At 27.4% G+C, this 24,858-nt stretch overlaps 1 protein-coding gene across 3 annotated transcripts; it reads right to left on the minus strand.

Annotated features, from left to right (window-relative positions):
- Positions 1–1,475: 1,475 nt before the first annotated feature.
- On the minus strand, positions 1,476–22,257 carry LOC100201399 (ADP-ribosyl cyclase/cyclic ADP-ribose hydrolase). 3 transcript variants are annotated; one of them, XM_065811053.1, is made up of 9 exons: positions 21,982–22,257; positions 21,560–21,636; positions 20,206–20,642; positions 18,050–18,144; positions 14,968–15,085; positions 11,648–11,745; positions 5,757–5,852; positions 2,530–2,616; positions 1,476–1,760 (listed from the first exon to the last, which is right to left on the minus strand). In XM_065811053.1, the coding sequence occupies exons 2-9, from the start codon at positions 21,600–21,602 to the stop codon at positions 1,682–1,684; spliced, it is 1,053 nt and encodes a 350-aa protein (XP_065667125.1). In that variant the 5' UTR covers positions 21,603–21,636; positions 21,982–22,257; the 3' UTR covers positions 1,476–1,681. The 3 variants fall into 3 exon arrangements, with proteins under 3 accessions (XP_065667125.1, XP_065667124.1, XP_065667126.1); XM_065811052.1 differs by having other exon boundaries at positions 21,862–22,253; XM_065811054.1 differs by lacking the exon at positions 2,530–2,616 and having other exon boundaries at positions 21,862–22,130.
- Between the last annotated feature and the right edge of the window lie 2,601 nt (positions 22,258–24,858).

Here is a 24,858-nt window from a genome sequence, read left to right on the forward strand (position 1 = left end):
AAGGGTCTTCTTAATGAATTTTACCACATTTACAAGACATGGGTAGAATAATTTATGTGGTTTAATGACAAAAAAAATAAGCAACTAGCATATTTTAAGCTCTATAAGCTCTTCTTATCATAAGCTCTTCGTTAAAACTGCTCTTTTAACAACCGTATTAGAATGTTTTCTATTCATACGGTTATTAAAAATGAATTTTGGTATGCCATATTTTTGAGCTGCATGTTTTTCGTTAAATGTTCTTTTTCTCCAATTTTGCTAAAACAGTCTTTTTCTGTTTCCGTCATTTTCGCCAAATTCTGCTAAGGCCGCCATGTTTTGTTCTTTAGTCATATTTCTAGTTTGTAAATTAGACTTTAACACATTGTCTAATAATATATACAATAACATATAGTTAAATATACATACATATGAATATATAGTTAAATATAGATACATATTTAATATATATAAAATCCGAACTTACCATAATTTCGAAAATTTCTGGTTTTAGCTTAGCGGTTAAGATTTAAAAAATATATTTACGTTTGGAATTAAAATATATAAAAAAATAAAATTTACTGTAGCCACTCCTGGCCAGTGACTGATCCAGGAATTTTTGGTAGGGCAAGATGTTGAAATTTTTTTAAATTTTGTATCACCTTTGCGCGTCCTTAAAAAAAAAAAGACCTTATTTTGTAGGACTTTCAGATTCTGGTGGAGTGGAGGTAGATGCATACCCCAACCCTCCCCCTGGATCCGTCACTGTTCCTGTTCACATTTTTGAGTTGAAAAATTTACAAAATTTGTTACAATTATACTTTAAATGCATGCTACTTCAAAAATGATAATAGATCATTTTTTCATATTAAGAAAGGTTATTGTCTTCTTAATATTAAAATAAAAAAATTCTTTTAAAATCTTAAATTTTATTCATGAAATTTGATTTTAGGCATAACAGAAGTTATCTGATAGATTATTGATGCTTATCTGTTAGGTAATATATTGAAATACATATACTTATGTATAAAAAACTTATCAATGGGTTATTTGTAATAAGTTAAAATAAGTTCACCGACTTCATAAGAAATTCATAAGTCCATATTGTTTATTTAATAAAAAAAGCTATAACAAAACTGTTAAAAGAAGCCCATTTGCAAAATGCGCTCCTTTTAACAGTTATTAAAGACTACAGTTTTGTCCGTTAAGTCCGGTTAAATTTAAGTTAAAACAGTTAAGTCCGAGTAAATTGATTTTGAGAAAACGATGAAAAACTGATCTACTCTTAATTGCACATCAACAAAAATTATTATTTTCTTTGTCTCTTTTTAGGACAAAAAGACTTTCAATTGGTCTAATATTTAAATAGATAATAGATTTCAGTAGATAGAATGTGGAAAAAGAGTTAACTCAAAATTTTTGTCATTTAAATAGTTCCAACTGTTTGTATTGTTATTATTGCAACTGTTTAATATTATAATAAAATTCATTTAAAATAAGTTTTACAAATAATATTCAATTTTTTTACATCTTTCAATTTTTTTTTTACATTTTTCATTGTGTTTAAAAATAATTACATTAATAGTTAGTGGAAAAAAACTTTTCCTACAAAAAATAAAAATATATATATATATATGTATATACACGCTTATACGAACACCTATACACACTATATTCAAAAAATTCGCGTAACAGATTGCAACTAGAGTCGAGCTCCATGTGAAATTTGCATACATTCCAGAGACATGGGATCATCTACACACAAGATATGTTTGACAACACTGTAAAAAAGTTTTTACGAATAAAGATTCAGCTTAAAATAAATAAAATTTAATTGACTACATTTTTTTACAAACTTGATCTCACATTATATGAACTAATCATGATGTGAGATTATATGAATTAATCATATGATGTAATCATGAAATTATATGATTACCAAACTAATCATATAATGCGAGATTATAAGGGATACCAGGTTACCAGGGGTCTCAACCTTGTGAATATTGGTTATAGGCAACCAATTAAAAAATAATAATAATAATGTAAATCTATTATCGGGTACTATAAAAAAGAAGAGTGGTGCCCACCACCACCTATAATAGATTTATGTAATTTTAATTATAGATATTTTATTTCGAAATTTTTAAATGTGTTCAAAATTACAAAAATATTTAAAAACCGGTTTTTTATAATCTTTATTGTAGTTGTTTATTATAGATCCAGTTTTTACTTCTTTCAAGTAAATTTTATATTGATTGCTATTAAAATATTTAGGGATTGCAAATCAAATTACACAGAATAATAATTTATGTTTAAGTATATATTTATATATTCTGTTCAGAAATATAGAATGTATGTATTATATATCAGTTCACGATGTAACAATACTTGCATGCGCTATGTATCAGGTCGACGTGTGTATTATAAACCAGTTCATGTATGTTCATGTATTATCATTATATTACATATTCATATGTATTAAATGTGTCTCAAGCACGGAGCTGAGTCAATCTTACATACCGGAATTGAGTCAATCTTTTTACATACCTTGGATCGTCATAACATACAACTGGAATATCTTTCGCTTTTATATCATCTGCAAGCATTTGCACTGTCTTTTGTCCACAACTTTCACTGTTTAAAAGACATTTTGTAAAATAACTAACTTCCTGTCATAAATCGATGAACCTTTGCTCAAGAGTAATGAAAATAGGTTTTATTCTGATTAATTTTCAAAAAAGATCACCCACAACACGAGATTTTTAAAATGATATATAAGTAAATGTTATATAAAATGATATATTTGCAGGCAATAGCATTATAACTTTCTAAAGCCTAGAATTTTCTTGAATCTTATGAAATTTTTTAGAATTTTCTGGATTGTTTTGAATGTTTTGAGAAATCTCTGAAACTTTCTAGAATATTCTGGAGTCTTTTAAAAGTTTATGGCAATTAGTAAGATTTAAACTACATAAGCTGCCTCATAGAGCAACACATAATAATATATGAATTGGTATTCGCTGAATGGCATTCAAATAATATAGAAGTACAATAGCATTTATATTTACTATTATTGATTTTCAGAAATATATTAAAGTATTATCTTCAATCATAATACCCTATAAGAAAAGTGCTTCCACTACTGAATGAAACAAGACAATCTGGATGAAGAATCTTGTATGATTTTACAAGTCACAAAAAAAAACTGTTCTACTAGAAAAATAATTACCGGAAGATAACAGCAAGATACCACTCAAAATCCAAATTGTTGGTCACAATCTGTTTCTGGAAGATTCCATCAAAGGGAGAAGAAAACGCTTAAAGCAAATTGAGAGAGAAGTAAATTTTCCACATTTATCAACTCAAGTCGTACAGGCAAAACTGGATCAATTGCTGAAGACGTATGATAAATGTGTAAATCAAAAAAAATATGATCGATTAAATAAAGTTTTTGACATCACAAAAAAAGATGGTAAATGGGTCTGAAGTGAGGACTAAAAAACTATGTCATCTTCAGATTGAAAGCAAAGAACAGAATGGGTATACAACTGGAATGGCTGCTAGTTCAAAAACTATCCATCCATCCAGAAAAAAAAATGTCCTTAAAGCCTACTTCAACAATTAAATTTAAAGAACTACAGCAAAACCAAAACATGGGATCGACATTCAGATGCCTTCACAGTTAGGATTTCTGAAAAACAGTTGTTTTTAAAAAACAGTTATTTTACTGTTTTAGAATTTTTGAATAAACTGTTAACAGCTGTTTTTTTAAAATTTAAAAAACAGCAAAACAACTGTTAACAGCAAAACAGCTGTTAACAGCTGTTTTGCTGTTTTTTAAATTTTGAATTTTTTTTTATTTATGAGTACTCACAAGTACTAAATACACGGGAGGGGACATTTTTTAGAAATTATCTTTATCAATTGCTTAAGCATTAATATTGTGTTCCAGAGAGTTTTTACAACAAAATGAAGTTTAATTTCTTTTCCAAGTAGAGCCTTGACTTTAGATCAAAAAACTTGATTTTGAATACTTGACAGTTTGATGTATTTTCATTATTATGAAAATGATTCTCTCATGAATATTAACAAAATGTCTTCATCTTCTTAAAGTAGTAACCCCATCGACAGTCATGCTAAACTTTACTGACTACTTTTAATTTTATGGTGTCAATCTTTTTTTTTGCTTTTCAACAAAGTCTTTGTGCAGAAGTTTCAATACAATGCTTTCGTTAGCTGTGAGTTTAAACACATCTCGTGCTATCGACTGGCAAATGCATTCATTTCTGGTTACAACTCGAACCAAAATGCCATCTGTAGACAAAACAGAGACAATATTTTGAAGCTTTTGCGCCAAGAAGTTTCCAATAGTTTTTTGTCTCTTCTCACTGTTAATATAATTAATTTTGTTCCTTGATCAAATTTGGTGACTTTTTGTGGTACTTTATGGTAGTTGTGGAGTTTCCCGAGCATTTTATTATTTTGTTACAACATTGATGTTGTCCTTGCAACTTTTTGTAATTTGATTTTTTTAATTAAAAAAAACTGGCATTTAAAAACAGCTGTTTGCTGTTTTTGATTTTTCTTAAAAAAAAACAGCTGTTTTACTGTTAGTGTTAAACAGTGTTCAGAAACCCTATTCCCAGCCTGATATATTCAGATCAACTATTAAAGAAGATAAACTTAAAGAAATGAAGAAAACACTACATTTAGAAAGCTGATTATTGCGTTTTGATGGTAAAAATATTAGTCACCAAGAATATCATGTGTTAGTGTTAAAGAATAAACAAAGAGTAGTTAAGTTACAAGCATTAGATTTACCAGACAAAAAAAGAGTGTGCTGTTGTTAAAGGTATAAAAGCTATTCTAAATGAATACAATTTATGGAAGAGTATAAAGATGATTGTAGCAGACACTAAAAATGTGAAACACTGGAAGAAAGAATGGAATTGATAGTCCATTACAAAGACTTTTTACTGAAAAGAAACAGGAAGAACCACAATTGATTGGTTATCATTTGAGAATCATGGAGAAAACAACATGTTGCTCAATATCAAATATCCATTTATCCCAAAACTTGTAAAGAACTAAAAACAGCCCAGGAAGAATTTCAAGAATGGTAAAGAATTAATTACTGAAACAGCAGGACGGCATGATGATATGAAATTTCTACTTCATTTAACTTGGGTACTCTGCTTTTTTAATGAATCTGGAGTAATTCCTTAAGTAAAGTTTCAGAAAATTAAATAATGCAAGATGAAATTCCTGAGCAACAGTAAAATTGTTATTTAAGTTTGTAATTTTATATTTATTTGTAACTTGGAAAGTTATGATGTAACAGTAAACTGTTAAATGTTTAAAAAGTACATAATAACTTTCCAATTAAAAAAATTAGAACTAAAAAACAATGATCATAAAATTGTTTGAAATTTTATCCATACGCATGTATGGTAAATTTAATCTTTTAGTTTGTGGGTGACCAATTTTCTTTTAGTTTGTGGGTGACCAAAAAATCGAATTTATGTTTTTTTAATTACTTTTGTACAAATGTTCATCGATTTATGACCCAGGCACAAAAAAGTCACAACTCTAATTTACATATACAATCATATATATTAACCCTAAGAAGACAAACTATGTAAATCAACCTTGGACATATATAAAAAACATATACAAGTTAAATACTTTAGAATCTGTAAAACATAGAAATACGAGTCATAAGACAAAGAAATATGCTAAAAAAATGTATACAGAATTATATATAACAAATTTACATTGGTTTTAAGTGTAGCGTATGCGCAACAATAATCACAACCATGGAAATATTTCTTTTGTTAAACTCTGGAATCATGTAAGGTCCTAAATAATACCTAAAAGATATAATTTTAACAATAAACAATACATAAATATGTAGTTTTTATTACATATTTAAACAATATATATATATATATATATATATATATATATATATATATATATATATATATATATATATATATATATATATATATATATATATATATATATATATATATATATATATATATAGCTAAACTACATTTTGATAAAAGCGTAGAATTGTCCCTGAAAGTAATGATAACTAATTTGATTTAATATAAATAAATAGCTAAAACAATCTTTTTGAATAATTTTATGCAGAATAATAACTACTTAATCTAATTTAAGAGTTAAACTTAGTCTAATTTAAGTTTATGTAGGTTAAATATTTGGTTTGAAATATTCAACTTAAAACAACAGGTTTAATGCAATGTTTTTTTGTGTCCCGTAAATAAATGATTTTGGGATGATTCATAAATATATATTACCATCTAATCTGTTAAAATAAAAAATTTAAATCTAAAAACGTGACATTACAAAAATCAAAATGTTCCGTAAGTAATGATGGAATTGCTAAAATGGAGTGTGCTGATCACATACTCTTGTTAAGAATAAGAAACATTAAAATTTTTTATACTACTTTACTGTATATTATATTTAATTTGTTTTACTATTATTATTAGTATTATATGTATGTATGCACGTATGTATGTATGTATGTATGTATGTATGTATGTATGTATGTATGTATGTATGTATGTATGTATGTATGTATGTATGCATGTATGTATGCACGTATGCATGTATATATGTATTTATGTATGTATACACACATAAATACTTTTTTCTGGGCCTGTGGCTCTAGTGAGCACAGAAAAAAAAGCGGCCTATTTTAAAGCTTGAAAAAAAATCAAGTTATCATGTCCAGTTATTATGTCCAGGTGATAAAATATCTGTATTGTATCAAAACTATCAGTTACCATTAAAAGGTCACTAAACTTAAATTTACAAAAAACTCTTCGCAATATTACAGGTCATGAATGCCTAAGTGGTTTAGCCATGTTTGGCATCTTGAGCCATCATAAGACATAAGTCTTGAGTGCACAACTATGGATGTTGATAATCTCATTAACCAATTTACAGAGAAAAAAAGTTAGACCTAGAACGTTTAATGTTTGACTGGAATGCAATAATATGTAAATACGATCATGTTTACATGACATTAATGATTGAATACAAAAAAAAATCATTTTCACTATAAATATTTAATCTACTTAAAAATTTAATTAAATACTAATTATTTATATGATCACTATAATATCCTAAAATCACTAAAAATTAATTCTAATAAATTTTAGTGGTTTTAGGATATTATAGTGATCTTATAATTTTTTCATATCTTCACTTCCAACAAGGCTGCAAGCAACCACTATTAGAGTTGGAAGTCACTGGAAGAAAAAATTTATAGAACAAGATAACGATTAACAGACAACTTAAAAGATTGCAAATTATATGAATCAAGAAAAAAAGATAAAGGAAGCGAATTCCAAAGAACCGATGTTTGAGGAAAAAAAACTAGACGAATAAGAACTTTTTAAGCACTTAGCAACAGTCACAGTAAAAGAATAGAACTTGATAAATAACACTTGAATGAATTTTAGTAGATAGCATAAGAGACACTAGTTCTTTAGAGCAGTGCCAATTACAGCATTTATAGAATAGAGAAAAAAAACCCACATTACAACAATGTGATAATGGTTGGAGGTTGGCTGCAAGAAAAAGTCCAACTATGTTTACAATGCATTTTTGCATTGTCAACATAGTTGGACCTGTCTAAAAGAGGAAGGGCATCATTTAAAGATCTGCCCCAGATATGGCAACAGTATTCCATACAAGAATGGATTTGAGGTTTATAAAGATAAGAAATAAAATCCTGAGTAAGAAAGTGGCGAGCACGACAAAAAGATGCAATCCTAGCAAATGCTAATTTTGAAATCAATGCAATGGAAGTAAGAGTAAATCCTAGAAGATGAAGGGTAGATGACTCATCCAGTACATTACCATTCATAAATATAGGAAGATCTAGATTATTGCAATAACAATTAGCTGAAATTTTTTTTTATCTGAGCCAAAGTTTACCAGCCACTGAGAGCCACTACATGCTGTAGAAGAAAGCGAAAAAACCCTATTTTTAAAATCTTGCAGAAGGAACCAGAATTTCAAGTTACACCGCTAATAATTTTTTTTTTGTTATTCACCTCCTCAAGACCTAGAAGGCCACTACCGATGAGGAGGCTACTTAATAGTGGTTATAACCCTCTCACAACTCTATAACTCTGAAACACAAACCTTGATGAACAAGGCCGCTGCGCGGAGAAACAATTTGAGCGTGGTACTACCAGGGACATGGTAGTATATATATTTATAAATGTGTATAATGTGACATGGTAGTATACACATTTATAAATATATATATAAATGTACATATATACATATATATATATATTTATAAATGTGTATGTATATATGTACATATGTATATATATATATATATATAATATATATATATATATATAATATATATATATATATATATATATATATATATATATATATTTATAAATGTGTATGTATATATGTACATATGTATATATATATATATATATATATAATATATATATATATATATATATATATATATATATATATATATATATATATATATATATATATATATATATATATATATATATATATATATATATATATATATATATATTAGGTATATGACAAAGGAACTTTTTTCAAAATTTTAATTTTCCTGATGTTGCATTTGATGAACTTTTACCAATAGATCACTGTTTTAAGGTTTATTTCATTGGATCACAAAAGACCTCCCGCACCTAGCACCTCACCACTTTTAACTTTTTCGATTTTTCACTTGATTTTGTTCCCAGTTCTTACTTCCTTATGCTTGACTTTGATTTTTAAAACTGTAAATATATAATATTGTATATTGTATAGTTGTTCATATCATTCAAGCAATTTTTGTTTATTTGCAGTATTAATTTGCAAGATCTGCTGTTTAGTGCTTCTTTTTGAAAATATGTCCTTTAAAAGTAAAAAGTCAAAATCAACAGTGGAAGCAGCTGGTGAAATGTGGACACAAAATTTGAAATCAAGCACGAAGCGTCATCCTAATATACCACAGGTAAAACAGGATATGAGTGACAAATTGTGTAAAATGCCTTCCAACAGAGATATCATTGGAAGATTCTTTGGACTCTTTGATGAATTGAAAGAACGACATGATCGACTAACAAAAATATCCGAGGAATAGATGAATCTTTGGCAGAAGTTTAATTTTCCTGTTCTTTCCAAACAACAAGTGTCTGCTAATGTTGACAAACTTATCACATCATTTGAGAAACACAGAAAGTGACCAAATGCAGTATTTAAAGAAAATCTTGCTCATCTGTTCGATATAACAAAACCAGATGGAAATAGGCTATGTAGTGAGGACAAACAACTGTACAAAGTACAAATTGAATTAGATGGCAGGGTGGGATATACAACTATGAAAGTGGCTCCTATGTCAACAATCCATCCATCAAAAAGGGCCAAAAGCACATCAGAACCCTCGAAAAACCAAGCGGTTATCTCCGTACCACTTTCCTGCGATAGTGGGGATTCTGAGGAAGGAAGCAGCAGTGGTGACTCGGAGGCAGTTCTAGGAGAATCTCCCAGAAAGCATGCAACACGCCAGTCAACTAAGTCTGCTGCCAAACTAGTGTCTAGTCACTCTTTGTCAACCAGAAAAACATCACAGGTGCTTCAAAGTCTAGCTGAGGATGGAGTTTGTGTCCCAACACCATCACAGTCTGGAGTCTGGCGTTAAACAATCAGAGATGCAGAACAAGTTAAGAACAGCCTCATGGAACTGATCTCTGAAGAGAAGCTTTCTTTGCATTTTGATGGTAAGAAAATTGACAAGACTGAGTGCCAAGTTGTGTGCTTGAAAAATAACAAAAGAAACTTGACATTTTGGTTTGTGACAGTGGATCCTTTGCAAACATATATAAAGCACTACAGGACCTACTTGATGATTACAATGCATGGAACAGTATTCAGATGATCATCTCTGACACAACAGCTGTAAATACTGGTGGCAAGAATGAAGTTGTAGCCAAGTTTCAGAAAACATTTCGAGACAAGGGATTCGATGAACCTCAATGCATCGGCTGCCAACACCACATTCTTGATCTTGTTCTACGACATGTGTTGGGTTTCTTTTTTCCTATACAGTCACAATCGCCTAACATTAACTACAAATTTATTGTTGAGATTATGGAGCATTATGATGATTTAAAAAATGCCTACAAGGGCACAGCAGTGGTAGCAGAGTATGAGAACCTTGGCTGGAGAGATGACTTTAAATTTCTTTTTCAGTTTTGTGAAGCATACAAGTTTTACAAAAATGAGGAAATATGGCCTCGTATCAAATGGCACAAGCTGCCATCAGTGCAATACACAGTGCCAGGTGGAACTCAAGAGGCATTTTTGCGCTTATTACATTTTTCATTCTTCCAAACTGGCGAGAACAGCTGAGGATAACTTGCAATTTCTTTGCAACTACATGGTCGCAGGCCTGCTTTTCAAACCAGCACTATGCAGAGGCGGCTTATGAAGACCTGCGTCAGCAATATCCCAACTTGAGTGTTCCAAAGCTGTGAAATGCTTCTCTACCCACTGGAAGAAGGAACCATCAGTGCTTGATGTGCCTCGATCCAACATAGTAGCCGAGAGAGCTGTAAAGTTGATGGAGGACATTCGTTCTTCTTGCAGAACAAACAAATATCTTAACTGTAAATTTATTAATACTTATACGCAAATCTGAAAGATTATTAACATCACTACAGTTTTTTCAAGGTATGGTGAAATCAATGTCATTTCTGTGATTTATAGGCAAAAGTTCATCATTTAGAACCCCAGGCTAATTGATTTAAAATTTATCATATACCTAATATATATATACATATATATATATATATATATATATATATATATATATATAATATATATATATATATATATATATGATCTTATTATAAAGCGGGAGCAGTTGCCCTGTACACATGAAACATGGTTGTAAACGAAATATTTGAGACTTTCAAGCAAGATAAATAACACTTGCTAACCAAGTAACAAGAGTATAAAATCGCGGTCGTCTTAAGTATTTAGAAGAAAACTATTAGTTATTACACTTGATTTTACATTTTATTTTTGTTGAAGACAAAACTTGTTTAATTACACAGTAAAACCCTTATGTTGTTAAAAAATTTTTTTATGTAATCACTACGCACATATTTTTAATCGAATTTGTAAAAATTCCTCAATTAAAAAAATTCTTTTTTTAAAATTAACTTTTGTCTTTCTGTTTAAATTAAAACGTGAGTTTCATTTTGTGCAAACAATGAATAAAAAGTTTTAATGTAATAATGGAGATTTAACGTCAAAACAGCTTGTATTGTATATTGACAATAAAAATATCAAATACTGATTTGCTTTTATAAAATAAATAAAAAATATGCATTCTCATTCTGTTTTCATTATGTTTTTTATTAATGCTCTACCAAAGAATGTATTTTTTTGTTTTTGTGTCTACAAATATTTAAGCCAAACAAAAAACAAAAAATTGTTTTAATTACTTTACATTCTTTACATCTGAATATTTTGAATTCTACAAAATTATTTTACATTCTGATGTTAAAAACTGGTAATGTACAAATAATATCATAACATAAGTATAACAATAAACAAAATTTACCTGTGTTTCATATATGCAGGATATAATTTCTTATCAGTATAATGCTGTCGAGTGCCATTGAGCACAATGTGTATGATTCCAGAAAGTTTTTGAGCAAACTAGAGTTGGAAAAAAAATTAAATGAACAAATTTTATGCTATACACAAAGTAGCGAAAAAAGTAACAGGATGACTCTAAACATCCTGTCTAATCATTGTTAACTTAAGATGAATCTAATATATACTTAATCTATCTATAAATATAATATATAAAGATCACAGGATGATTTATACTACATAAAAAAATGGCAGGACGATATCCCACTTTATTGCATCTCACTTCAAGCATTGGTTATACCTTAAAAAAGTTTTTTTTTTGTAAAAATTTTTTCATAAAACCAAATTTTAAAATGAATTAATTGCAAAAAATGTTGACAAACAACTTGTGTGGCATTATCCCTCTGCTTATTTCACCACCATCAACAACATTTTTTTAATGTTAATTTTAATGTTTAAATGACTAAAAAAAGTTTTATGATCCGTTTAAATTAAAAAAGCAAGTGAAAGAAAGCAAGAAGCAGTTAAATATAACAAACAATGTCAAGGAGGCCACTACAGAAAAAAATATACAACCAATATAACACCAAAGCATATTTACTTAACTTAAAAAATTAATTGAAAATCATGCTTATAAATAATAATTTTTATAATATTATAATTCCATAATAAACTAGGCCACCTTGCCAGTCTGAAGAATATGCATTGTACACTACTGTCAAGAAGGCTACTTTTTTCTCTTTCTCGATTAATACAACAACAGAGAAGACATTTATATATTAGATATATTAGCAAATATTTTGTGTAGATAATTAAAAACTCAACCCTCGGAATTAAGAAAAATGAGGTCGGCAATAATTTGCTGACCTCAATCTTTTTGAGGTCGGTATCAGGTCGGCAATTATTATTTGATACAAAGGTGTAACCATAAAACATAGAAAGGAGGTCGGCAATTATTTGCCGACCTCAAATACTTTCAGGTCGGCAGTTAGGTCGGCATTGCCGAATGCCGACCCTAATTCCGAGGTTTGAAAACTAAATATTCAACAGTTTTATTATATGGTTTTAAGTAAATATTCTAATGAAATAAAACAGTATCAAACCATTTTCTTTTCTTTTTTTCAATAAAAAAATTCAATGTAGGGATATCACAAGAAAAACCACTACTTTGTTGATGTTTTCTGCAAATTTTTATTTTAATAGTGAGATATTTTTAACTTTTAATAACCATTTATCTATACTTTGGTGCTGATTGTATCTTGATAACATTAGCAGTAATGGTATAGTGGTAGAACTTCCTGGTTGAGCGCAGTATTACCATCCCTGTTAATATTGTGCTTAACTAGTTTCTTTGTGCAGCAGCTTTGTTTGTTAAAGACCATGTTTCAAAAGATCATTTTTCTGATTTAAAGAGTTGAGAGTGGGGTGTAACAACATCTACAAAAAATATGTAACCTTGTCTCCCACAGCCTTGGGGAGGTAAATAAAGTAAAAAAAATTCTTAAAAAATTTGCTATTATTCATGTTCAGTAGTATATATATAGAAATAAAGCACCAATAATATATTTAAGAAATATTAAATGTTAATATAATAAGCTTACAACAAATATTTAAAAAATAATATTTTCTCTAAAGGGATGAAAGTGAAACAGTTTGTTGCTATATATGGTCTTTTTGTAAGACTTTACGAGAGAAAAAAAAGTGAATGAAAGTGAAAGCATTGCTACAAATGCATATTAAAGGCTTTTGATGCAAAGATCAAATTTAAAAAATCCTTTTCAGCAAGAAAAACTTCAGAAAGTCTTACGCAAAAGAAATAAAAGAGTTATTTAACTCATTAATAAAGTTTATAGTTAAACTTAAGTGGACACCTGAAATAAGCTCAAGGATGTTAACACATTAAGCATACTACCAGATGTATTATGATACACAAATGGCCTTTATAAAATTTTTTTTGAGAAATATTGTAGGAAACCAAAACAATTATGTCAATTGATAAAGTACAATATTTCTGGAAGAATTTAGCATAAAAAATAACAAATATCATCATTCCATTTAAATTTCACATTCACACTGACCACCAAAGATTGTTCATTATTCTTCAATTTGGTTTTTGGAACCATCAAGAAGCATAAAGTTTAGGTGCTGGCTAAAGGGTTTCAAAAATACTGCAGTTATACAATCAAAAAGACCGTTTTTGATTGTATAAAAAAAAACAAGTTTAGTGTATCAGCAATCCACTTTATGAGACCTGCAAAAATGTACATTTTGAATGTATATTCCTGCAGGTCCACACTGCCTGATGAAGATATCAAAGATCTGTCATATATAATTAATATTGGAGAAAAATAATCCATTCACCAAAAAAAACATCTAATATCAAAAGATTTTTGCTAAAGATTTAAATATATGTAAAAAGTAAAAAAAAAGGACTAAAACCACCTACAACTTACTCTACATGAAGCAACCCATGGAACCTACAGTGGCATACATCTGCTACATATATTATTTCTGCTCATCATTCTATTCATTCCTTCAGTCTTAAAAACACATATATACAAGGATCTTTACATTATTCCAAGCTGAAATTGATAAGCAAGTAGATATACTTTTTGAACTTGAATTTTTTGATTTCATATTCAACTTTTGGAAACTTTATGCTGGTAGGTACAAAACTTGAAACTGTTTAGGCTAACGTAAAGGAATTTCTTGATGATGACATTATAATAGCGGTAAACAGATATAGCAAGCAACTTTTAAAATACTATTACCAAAATTACTTATGTCAACAACTTGTTGACAACAAGTAACCACACGATTATTAAATTTTACAAGACTTTATGACAACCTAGATGAAACAGTGCAAAAACTACAGTACATCCATAAAGTAGTCCAACAGAAGCCTTAAATGCTGAAATATTGACAGTCAGGAACAATACTTGCATCACAGAAAGTAGATCTTGAGATTTCAAAAAAATACTGCTGAAGTTCTAATCATTTGGAATCCCAACCATTTACATTTAATAGAATAATGAATAATTTAGAATAATGAATAACTTTAAAAATCAAAGTGATCTTATTAATATTTATATCATAAATATTTGTAATAAGTTATTAACATTTATATCATAAACGTTTTTAATGTGTTGGAGAACACAAAAATTAGTTTCATAATTTGCTTATCGTTAAATGTGCAACAAAAACAAGCAATAATAATAATATTAAAAAAATAACTAAAAAAACACATTATAAAACATAAATATATATAATATATACATAAATTACCCTTTGATTTGCCAATGACCAATAAGGAGCTTGTATAGAACATTCCCAAGGGCATTGGTTAAAGTTGATACCAGGAGGTTGATCACTTCCACACCATGTTAAACCATTGAGAAGATAACTAACAAATATACAAATAAATAATTCTTATATAATAAATTTTTAAAAATATTTTAAGAAAATTGCTTTGAATTAAAATAGGTAAAGTAAAATATATTTAGTTCTTTTTTTTTTAAACATTACAAGTAACAAAATTTGATAAAAACTTTTCTTTTTTTTTTTGCACAACAGAAAAGTACACAATAAGCATGTCAATATCAAGTTCACTTTATATAATAATAGGTATGAAACATGGAGTCATGATTAGTAACAGAGAAATAGTAAGAAGATTGAAAATTTTAGAGTACTTGATAAGAAATACTCTAAAGTCATTTAAAACATCAGGTGGTATCAAACATCATGCAGCATTTGAAAGGTTAAAAAAAAACTATGGAGCACAAAAACAGTCTTATATTTTGTCAAGTAAGACCCAATCTTAAGATAATAATGAACCAATTCACGCTTAAGATAATTGTGAACTTACTAACACATTAAACGAAAACTTTAAGAAATGTTTTTTTACAGTTTGAAATATCTTACTAAAACATGTTTATGCAGCAGTTAGAAAAGCCATGCTGACAACCAGAGATTGGCTCACAAGAATAAGGTGATGTAAGGGAGAAGCAGGTGGTCTGAAAACTGGAAACAAGTAATTTTTAATAATGAAAATAGTAGTTTGAAGTAATAAATAAAAAAGGCAAACTATTAATTACAAGATTTTATATAAATTTTTCTTAATTTTTCTTTATACATCTTGATCTGAAAAGTATAGTAATCACTTTCTTGTACTAAGGTTACAAGGTGGTAGTAGGAGTGTTGCAAGGTGGTAGTGGGAGTGTTGCAAGGTGGCAGTAGGAGAGTTGGTATTATATTTATATTAAAAAAAATTTTTTTTAACTAAAAATTAATAACTTTTAATTTTATTTGAGCACTTTTTTGTAAGCCTTTTTAGACTTAAAAAGTCAAACTTTTTTTTAAATTTGTGAAATTTTGCTTAAAAATTTTTTAAATAGTTTAAAAACATTCTAACAGGTATTCAATTAAAATCTGTAAAAAGTTTAAAGGTCAAAAAATGATATACCCAAAAGTTTTATTGAATTCAAACCTAATTAGTCACACCACCTTATGGAAAATTACACATCGATCTTACAAAAAATTCTCACTTTGATTCGCTTTCAAAGAAAACCTAAACAAACATAATGAAATAATGCAGCAAGCTGAAAATTATAAAAGAATTAGAGAAGGTGGTACTGGTAATACTTTAAAATTTATAAATGTTTATGCAGCTCCGGTCACAAACCCGGTCCCAGCCCTTGTTAAATTTCAACCCTAATCGTTTCCTATCTGGTAGCTCTAAGAGAAGCTAATTCAACTGTATCAACTGTAAAATACCAGAGTAATAATAGTTCCGAAAGAATGGCCATAGAAAGTGCCTCTGTTAGTGCTATTGGTGTGCATAGTTAAAGCCACATAACGAGCCATTCATTACAACAACAACAAGCTTATTGTTTAGGGTCTCGTGCATTTATCTATGATTGAGTGAAGTTCTAAAACTATTAAAAATATGAATAAGGTACTTTAAAATATTAATTGAAAAAACCCATAATAACAATACCAAAAAATTGTTTCAATCTATTCTTTACAAATATTCATGATCTTCCAAGTAACTCTTCATCTATTGAATCTTATCTTTAGCAAAATTCAAAAGACCTCCTTGCCTTTAGTAAAACTAATTTAAGATGTTTAGCTTTTGCATCTTAGTATCGATGGCTATTATCCTTTGATTTACAAACACTATACGACTACTGCAAGTATAAGGTCAGACCATACTTGGTCTGACCTTATACTTGCAGTAGTCGTATAGTGGTAAAGGACTTGCTTCATATAGGAGAAGATCTATCCCCACCAAGTCTCTGGAAGTACTGTGCTCAACTTGTTTACTCAAGCAGCATTCAAGGTTTATGTTTCAGAGTGGTTTTTAAAACAACTTTTTTTTTTAATGTCTGCTCTCACCCTCTAAATGTATTCTATATAATAGAATAATACTAGAATTAAAAAATTTTCGAAAAAACAAAATTTTAAGGCAATTATAGGGATAATTATAGGGACCTGTTTAGTGTTCAAGGAACTTAACTGGTCCCTATGGTCTCTATAATTATCAAAAAAATAGTTCTTTAAAAGTATATCATAAAAAACATTAAGAAAAAAAATTATAATAAATTTTTTTTAGCAAAAATGGATATTTTTAGTTTAAAAAAGTCATTTTCTAGGCAGTGAAATCTAAAATAATAATCTTTTTATAAAATGATGATTATTTGTGAAGTTTTTGTATAATTTTGCTATGATATACTTTTGAAGAATTTTGCTATGATATACTTTTGAAGAACATGATATACTTTGAAGGTGCCTTGGGGCACCCCTTAAAATTTTTTTAATTCTAGTATTATTTCATTAAATAGAACACATTTTGAGGGTGAGAGCAGACATTTCAAAAAAAAGTAGTTTTAAGGATCATCCTTATATATATATATATATATATATATATATATATATATATATATATATATATATATATATATATATATATATATATATATATATATATATTCATATGCGGTAGTGGTGTAGTGGTAAAGCGCTTGCTTCATAAGCGAGAGGTTCCAAGTTCGAACCCCACCACATCCCTGGTAGTACCACGCTCAACTTGTTTCTCCGCGCAGCAGCCTTGTTCGTCAAGGTTCGTGTTTCGGAGTTATAGAGTTGGGAGAGGGTTATAAATCACTATTAAGTAGCCTCCTCATCTGTAGTGGCCTTCTCGGCCTTGAGGAGGTGAATAACAAAAAAAAAAAAAAAAAAGTTATAAATCAAGCATATAAAAAATTAAAACTGAAAGAACTTTTATTACTTATAACTATTATTTACAAAAACAAATTCATCAAGAATATATTAGGTTTATAATAAACATGCAGTTAAGGAAATGTATTACCCAGCTAAGGTATCTTCTAGCGTTGTAAACCTTTTTGTGTAAAGAAAGTCAGAGTACTTATGTGCTAATTCTCTTGTTCCAGACCAAAGTAAAGCCTAGAATTTAAAAATATTAAATTTTATTTAACATTAAATCATAAAAATAAGTTAACTTTTAAAGTTAATAATTGTGTTTAGTTTGTTTTTCATAAAATCATAACATAAAACAACATTCATAACAAATATTTTTTAAATTTAAAGAAAAAGTACTCTCACTACACTTTACAAATCAGATGTAGACCTAAATTTATATATGATATAAATTTGTGAATCAGATATAAACTTTTAATGAGAAAGTTTGCTAAATCTAAAAAATAAAAAAGCTATCACCGCATGATACCTTACCTTAAAAAACACATCAATGCAATTGAATGTATAAAACGTGTCACAAATATACTTTAAAAATTGAAGCACTTTGACTACAAAAAAAAGATGCTCTAAACATAGGCCTAGGCCTTTTGTGAAGTTAGGCCTATGGCCTAACTTCAAAAAAGTAACAAAAGTAAGCTTTGTGATTTTATCCAAAAGTTCAAATTTGTAAACTAAACTAAAATAGTCAACTGATATATTGACTCAATATATATTTCTCCCACCTATGTTCATTACAAATGCTTACAGGATTTATAGCAACTGTCTAGTTTATTTTTTTTTTAACAATTGGGATGCAAATATTAAAAAAACTTTACAAGATGAGGCTGTCAACACCTCTACTATTAACAGTTTAAAAAAAACAACTAGATCAGCATCTAATATAGGTACCACAGTACATCATTTTTCATGGCTGTATTGCTGAATAATACAAGCCAGTATGTTAGGTTATAATGAGCTAATGGTTCTGTGTAACTTACAATTCACATCTGTTCTATCCAGTGGCCTGACTCTAAAAAGCATATGCAGGAATTTTTTAAAAAGACCTATTTTTGCAGGATTTTACCATATATGTTTGATTTGCCCATAATAAAGGCCCATGAATAAATAAGTGCTATGTTTTATAACGACATTTAACTTAGAGTAAACTAAATAGCATTACAGTGCATTGAAAAAAGAGCTGGCTTTTATCAGATTTCAAACAAAGTTTGAAAAATTAATGGATAATTTTAAACATAGAAAAATTAATGTATAAATTTAAATGTAGAAAAATCCAGGAATTAAAAATAATTTATTGATACTATAATTGATATATACCAAGTTTTATTTAAAAATAAAGCTGATAACTTGTAAAACTAGAAAGTCTTTAAGTGTTAAATTTTTTTTTCGAAAAAAGAGCATGTTACAATTAAATAAATTTCGCTCATACAAAATATTTAAAATTGTATTTGTGTTTATATTAAACATTTAAAAGCATAAATTAGACTAATTTTCTTTTTCTTTCGTTGTTTAAAATAATTTTTTTGCTTTGAAATCATCTTTTTAAATAACTTTTTACGCGTTAACTTGAAATTTTGAAAACAAGACTTTAATTTAATAACAAGAAATTTCTTTTATTTCAAATAGTATAATTTTTTTTAATAATTAATTATTAATAGATTTTTTTTGTTATTACAAAGATAGATTTAGTAATGAAACTTTTTAGATAAGTAAACTTTTTAAATCATATTTTATCCATTGGAAAATATTTTGACCATATAAAAAGGTCAAATAACAAACTTGAGGTTTCAATTTAAGACAATACTTTGATTCTATGGTTACATAGCAATTAAATAATACAATTGTCAACAAAACAAGCAATAATTAAATTTAAAACTAAATAGTTTTAATGATAAAATGTTTTAATTGAAAAAAACTATTTAACTTTATGAGGAATTTTTTTTTAATACTTAAAATTCAGCATAATTTTAGGATCACAAATTCCCGTCTGATTGTTGCAATCTTAATTTAAAAAATGTATAAATTTTTTTCATAAGTCCTTTAGGGTCAATTTTTTTTGCGGCAAGTAACTATTATTTTATTTAGTAGCTGTGTTCATAGGATTTTTGAAAACCTTTAAAATATGATATGTTTTCACTAATTTCAACTATTGAAACCAGTTTTTCAAAATTTTAAATTTTCAATCTAATTTGCCTTAATTTGGTATTCAATTTTTTTCACACTTAAATGAAAGTAATTTTTATTGCTTACTTTGTCTCTAGGTATCCTTTCATCAATGTTATCCAAGAGCTCTTTATAATCTGCGGAAGTAACATCACATGGTTTTTTAAATCCAAATGCTTTAAAAAAAAGTTTCCACAAATTTTCACAGTTCCATTCATTTTCTTCTAAGACACCATTTTTGTATTGATATTCATAACATCTCCCTAAAAAAATCTCTTTTATATGCCGTGTTGTACCATATTTTTGGATTTCACTTATCTTATTTATACTGGCTTGAGTGCCTTTTTGATTAACATCACTTTTAAAAAAGTTAGCATAATTGTTTATTAACCAATCAGAATCTGAGTCTGAGTTTTGAAAATCAGGATCAATATTCCCTTTTGTAGAAATTTGTTTATTCAACTCAGCAGAGAAATACGATTTGAAATTATCAAATAGACTTGGTGGAGCGACCATAACCACATCTAGTAAATAAAATAAAGAACAAGTAAATATCTATTTAGACCTGGGCCTAATTCTATTTTATTTACCATGTACCTATAACTTTTAAGAAATTAAAAAAAAAAAAGTCTTTTAAAATATTATTTATTTATAACAAGTTCACATTAGAATTAATTAATTTAAAAATAAATCGTAATAGGGGTATTTTTTGGATAAAGGAAAAAAATTATTGGGTTAAAAAATTATTATTATCAGTTAAAAAAAATTATTATAAGGCACAAAAATTACAGGTAATTTTAAAAAATTATTAAGCATAAATAACAAAATTATTAAGACAATTTTAAATGAGAATTAATCAATTTTTTACAGTTTGCTTGTTCTAATAGTAAAAACATAAAAATACATCTGGTCCTAATGTTTAAAATACAGAAAGGTTTTAAAATATAAACAATAAAATTATGCAAAAAAAAAAAAGCAGAGGGTTTGGATTCAAGCAGCAATAAGCTCTTTTCCATTATGTTTGTTAATATTTGTTTGTGCTAATGTGTGTGTGTGTGTGTGTGTGTGTGTGTGTGTGTGTGTGTGTGCGCGTGTGTGTAAAAATGACATTTACAATCAAGTTCATTAAAATATCACTTATCTATTTATTATCTTTTTTTGTATTTTTATGCCTTTTGTTACATTTTTAAATGCTTTTTTATTGTATTATTAGTCAATTATATGGTCTTAATCGTTTTTTATAATACCTTTAACGTATTTTGAACAAATTTTATTCATACATTACATATACTTTAACTGAGGATATTGCAGTCAAAGTATATATTGAAAATTTTTAAATTAAATGTTTTGAATAAACTTTAATATACCATATAATATAAAATAAAAATATAAAAACTAAAAACATTGCTTACAAATTTTGTAATCTTTTAATTTGGCCTACCTTTCAACAAAATTCCTTGAAGTAAAAGTATTTGAAAAAACATTTAATTTCAAATTGCGTTCATCCATTTAATCAAACTAAAATAAAATTGATAGTAAAATTACAACCTTACAAAGTATTTAACTATAACCTTTCAAAGCAATAATAAATTAAAATAATTTTGGTACAAATTAATTTATATATAGATAGATAATGGATAGATAGATATCTAATAGATAAATATTAAAAATGTTTTTTGTTTGATTTTTTTCTTTAGTTTTTAAATTTTTTAAAATAATAATTGAGTAATGAAATTATCTTACTTTCTACTTTATTCTATTCAAATCTGTAATTGAATTTGTTTCAAGCCATCGCCTTTCAGCATGCTTTCATGCACCAAATTCAATTAGAGAGCAGTAAATACCGAGCGTTTGTTTGCTAACCTTTGTGTGTAGATGTTAGAATTATGCAACTAGTATTCCTTATAGTTGAATAAGTACGAACATGTTTATCAACTCTGGTCTTATAGAATCTATACTATATATATTTTTTTGGCTAACCAACACATTTAGTAATACTTTTTTAAAAAAAACCTGTTTCAAAAAACGGGATGTTTAAAAAAATTTAATTATTCAGTACATAACTTATATTTGTTATCTATATTTGTATTTTTCATTTATATGTATATCATATTTTTTTATATTCGTATTTTTTCATTTATAAATATCATTTACGTAATACAGATCACGTGGTCGGCCTTTTCGATTGACTTTTTATCACAGTTTAAATCGCGTTTTAGTTTCGACTATTTGATTTTAGGCAATTTTATTTTCAGTCATAGTTATATTTTTCACAAAAACTTAAATTAAATATTTATTATTATAATTTTATTAATCACCCTCTGTAAATATGTTTATAAGATAAAAACAGAAACTAACAAATATAATTTAAAATCAAGCAAGAATAAAGGAAGGTAGAAATTAAATAAAAAAGAATCATTTCCCAGCGGTCACAGGACCTAAAAAAAGACGTTTTTGAACGTTCAAAAGACGTTCAAAACGTTCAAAAGAAGTTTTAAATACGTTTTTTTAACGCCCCGTGCCAACTGGGTCAGAAATATTTTTTTCAAGAGTATTTTTTAAAAATTGTTCGCTGTTGCTTTGCATTCCAACAACGAACTGCTTGTACCGAAATTTGAAGAGTATCTTCAGGGATTACATTTTTTGAATCTCTAATTTTAACTTTCTTCTTAACCAGCATTAAGTTTTTCATATTCAATCTACGAATGTTACATAATTCTTTTATACCATTTATAAAAGGTGTGTTTTACTGAATAATAATTAAGGTGGCTACCCACTATTAAAAATCTGAAAAATACAAAAAAAAATTTCTTTTTATTTATGGAAGGTTTAACCTTTGTAAACAATAAAAAATGTACAACAACGGAATAAAAGTTTTTAAATATGCCTTAATTTCATTTCTTAAATAGGAAAAGTCAGTTTTTTTTTTATGTTATTTATTTGTTTTTGTGTTTTTCTCCGTTTAAAAAAATTCCACCTTCTAACAAAGATATTTTCGGTTTGGTTAATTATTTTTCTTTTACAGAGATAAAAGTTAGTTAGATTAATGTACTAAGTCAATAAATTCTTTACGAAGGTATCCTATTCAAATTAAAACTTACAAAACTTGGGCAATTTTGGCACATTATGCAAGTTCGACATTCCTGAACTTTAAATAGAGAGTGAATATTATTTTTAATATATATATATATATATATATATATATATATATATATATATATATATATATATATATATATATATATATCCACTGAGGTCTATATATATATATTCCACCTCAGTGGAATTCCTCAGTGGATATATATATATCCACTGAGGAATATATATATATATTCCACCTCAGTGGAATATATATATATATATTCCACTGAGGTCTTCATATTTATATATATATATATATATATATATATATATATATATATATATATATATATATATATATATATATATATATATATATATATATATTTATATATTTTATATTTATATATATATATATATATTTATATATATATTCATATTTATATATTTATATATATATAAATATAAAATATATAAATATATATATATATATATATATATATATATATATATATATATATATATATATATATATATATATATATATATATATATATATATAGATACATATATATATATATATATATATATATATATATATATATATACATATATATATATATATATATATATATATATATATATATATATATATATATATATATATATATATATATATATATATAAATATATATATACATTTTATTTTCTTGAATTTATATGCTATATTTTTCCATACAATGTTCTAATATCCGAAGATGTTGTTGGCTTAGCATAGGAACAGCCACAAATAGTCATTAAGACTAATCCAAAGAAGCGTCCGTTATTGACCAACATTTTTGCGTGCCGAAGTACTGCTCAAGCGCTGAGTTGACGGAGGCAAGATTTGGACTCGTATCGTACAACAGTCTGGGTTTAAACTTTTTTTTGTTTGACGCTCTAACCAACTGAGCTATCCAGCCACTAATATTCTAAGACTAAACTGTATTTAACTATATTCCCTCCAAGTTTGTCAAGTATTGATTTATAAAGATTTTATTTCTTAAGATTTAGAGTTTGGTAATAGTTTCCTATATATATATGTATATATATATATATATATATAAAATTTAAAAACATGCTTGCTTTTAGGAGTGCCTAATTGCTAATATGCCCCGGGCATCATGAAAGCTCTCGGCGGCCCTGTATATATATATATATGTATATATATATATATATATATATATATATATATATATATATATATATATATATATATATATATATATATATATATATATATATATATATATATATATATATATATATATATATACAGTCGTCCCCCGGTTAACGAACCCCCCTGTTAGCGAACTTTCGGTTAACGAACCGAAAGTTTGCCCAAAATCCTCCCCCGGTTAACGAACCGGGACCGCCAAATGGCGTGCACACGCCCGTGAAGGTCGGGCGCGCCGTCCAGCATTTCCCCCTCAGTTTTGTGAGTGTCATGGAAGCCTGGGAGGTGAATGGTTGTGCTGGGTGTGCTTTTGTTGTTTCATTTTTTTCTTTTCTTGTTTCACTAATATTTTTCATACATTTTTGTGCTTTTTTCTAGGTTTTTTTCCCACTTGCGATTTTTTCGATTTTGCGATTTTTCAAAATGTCGAACCCTGCGAAAAA

Source organism: Hydra vulgaris, chromosome 11 (genome assembly GCF_038396675.1).
Source record: "Hydra vulgaris chromosome 11, alternate assembly HydraT2T_AEP".
NCBI lineage: Eukaryota > Metazoa > Cnidaria > Hydrozoa > Anthoathecata > Hydridae > Hydra > Hydra vulgaris.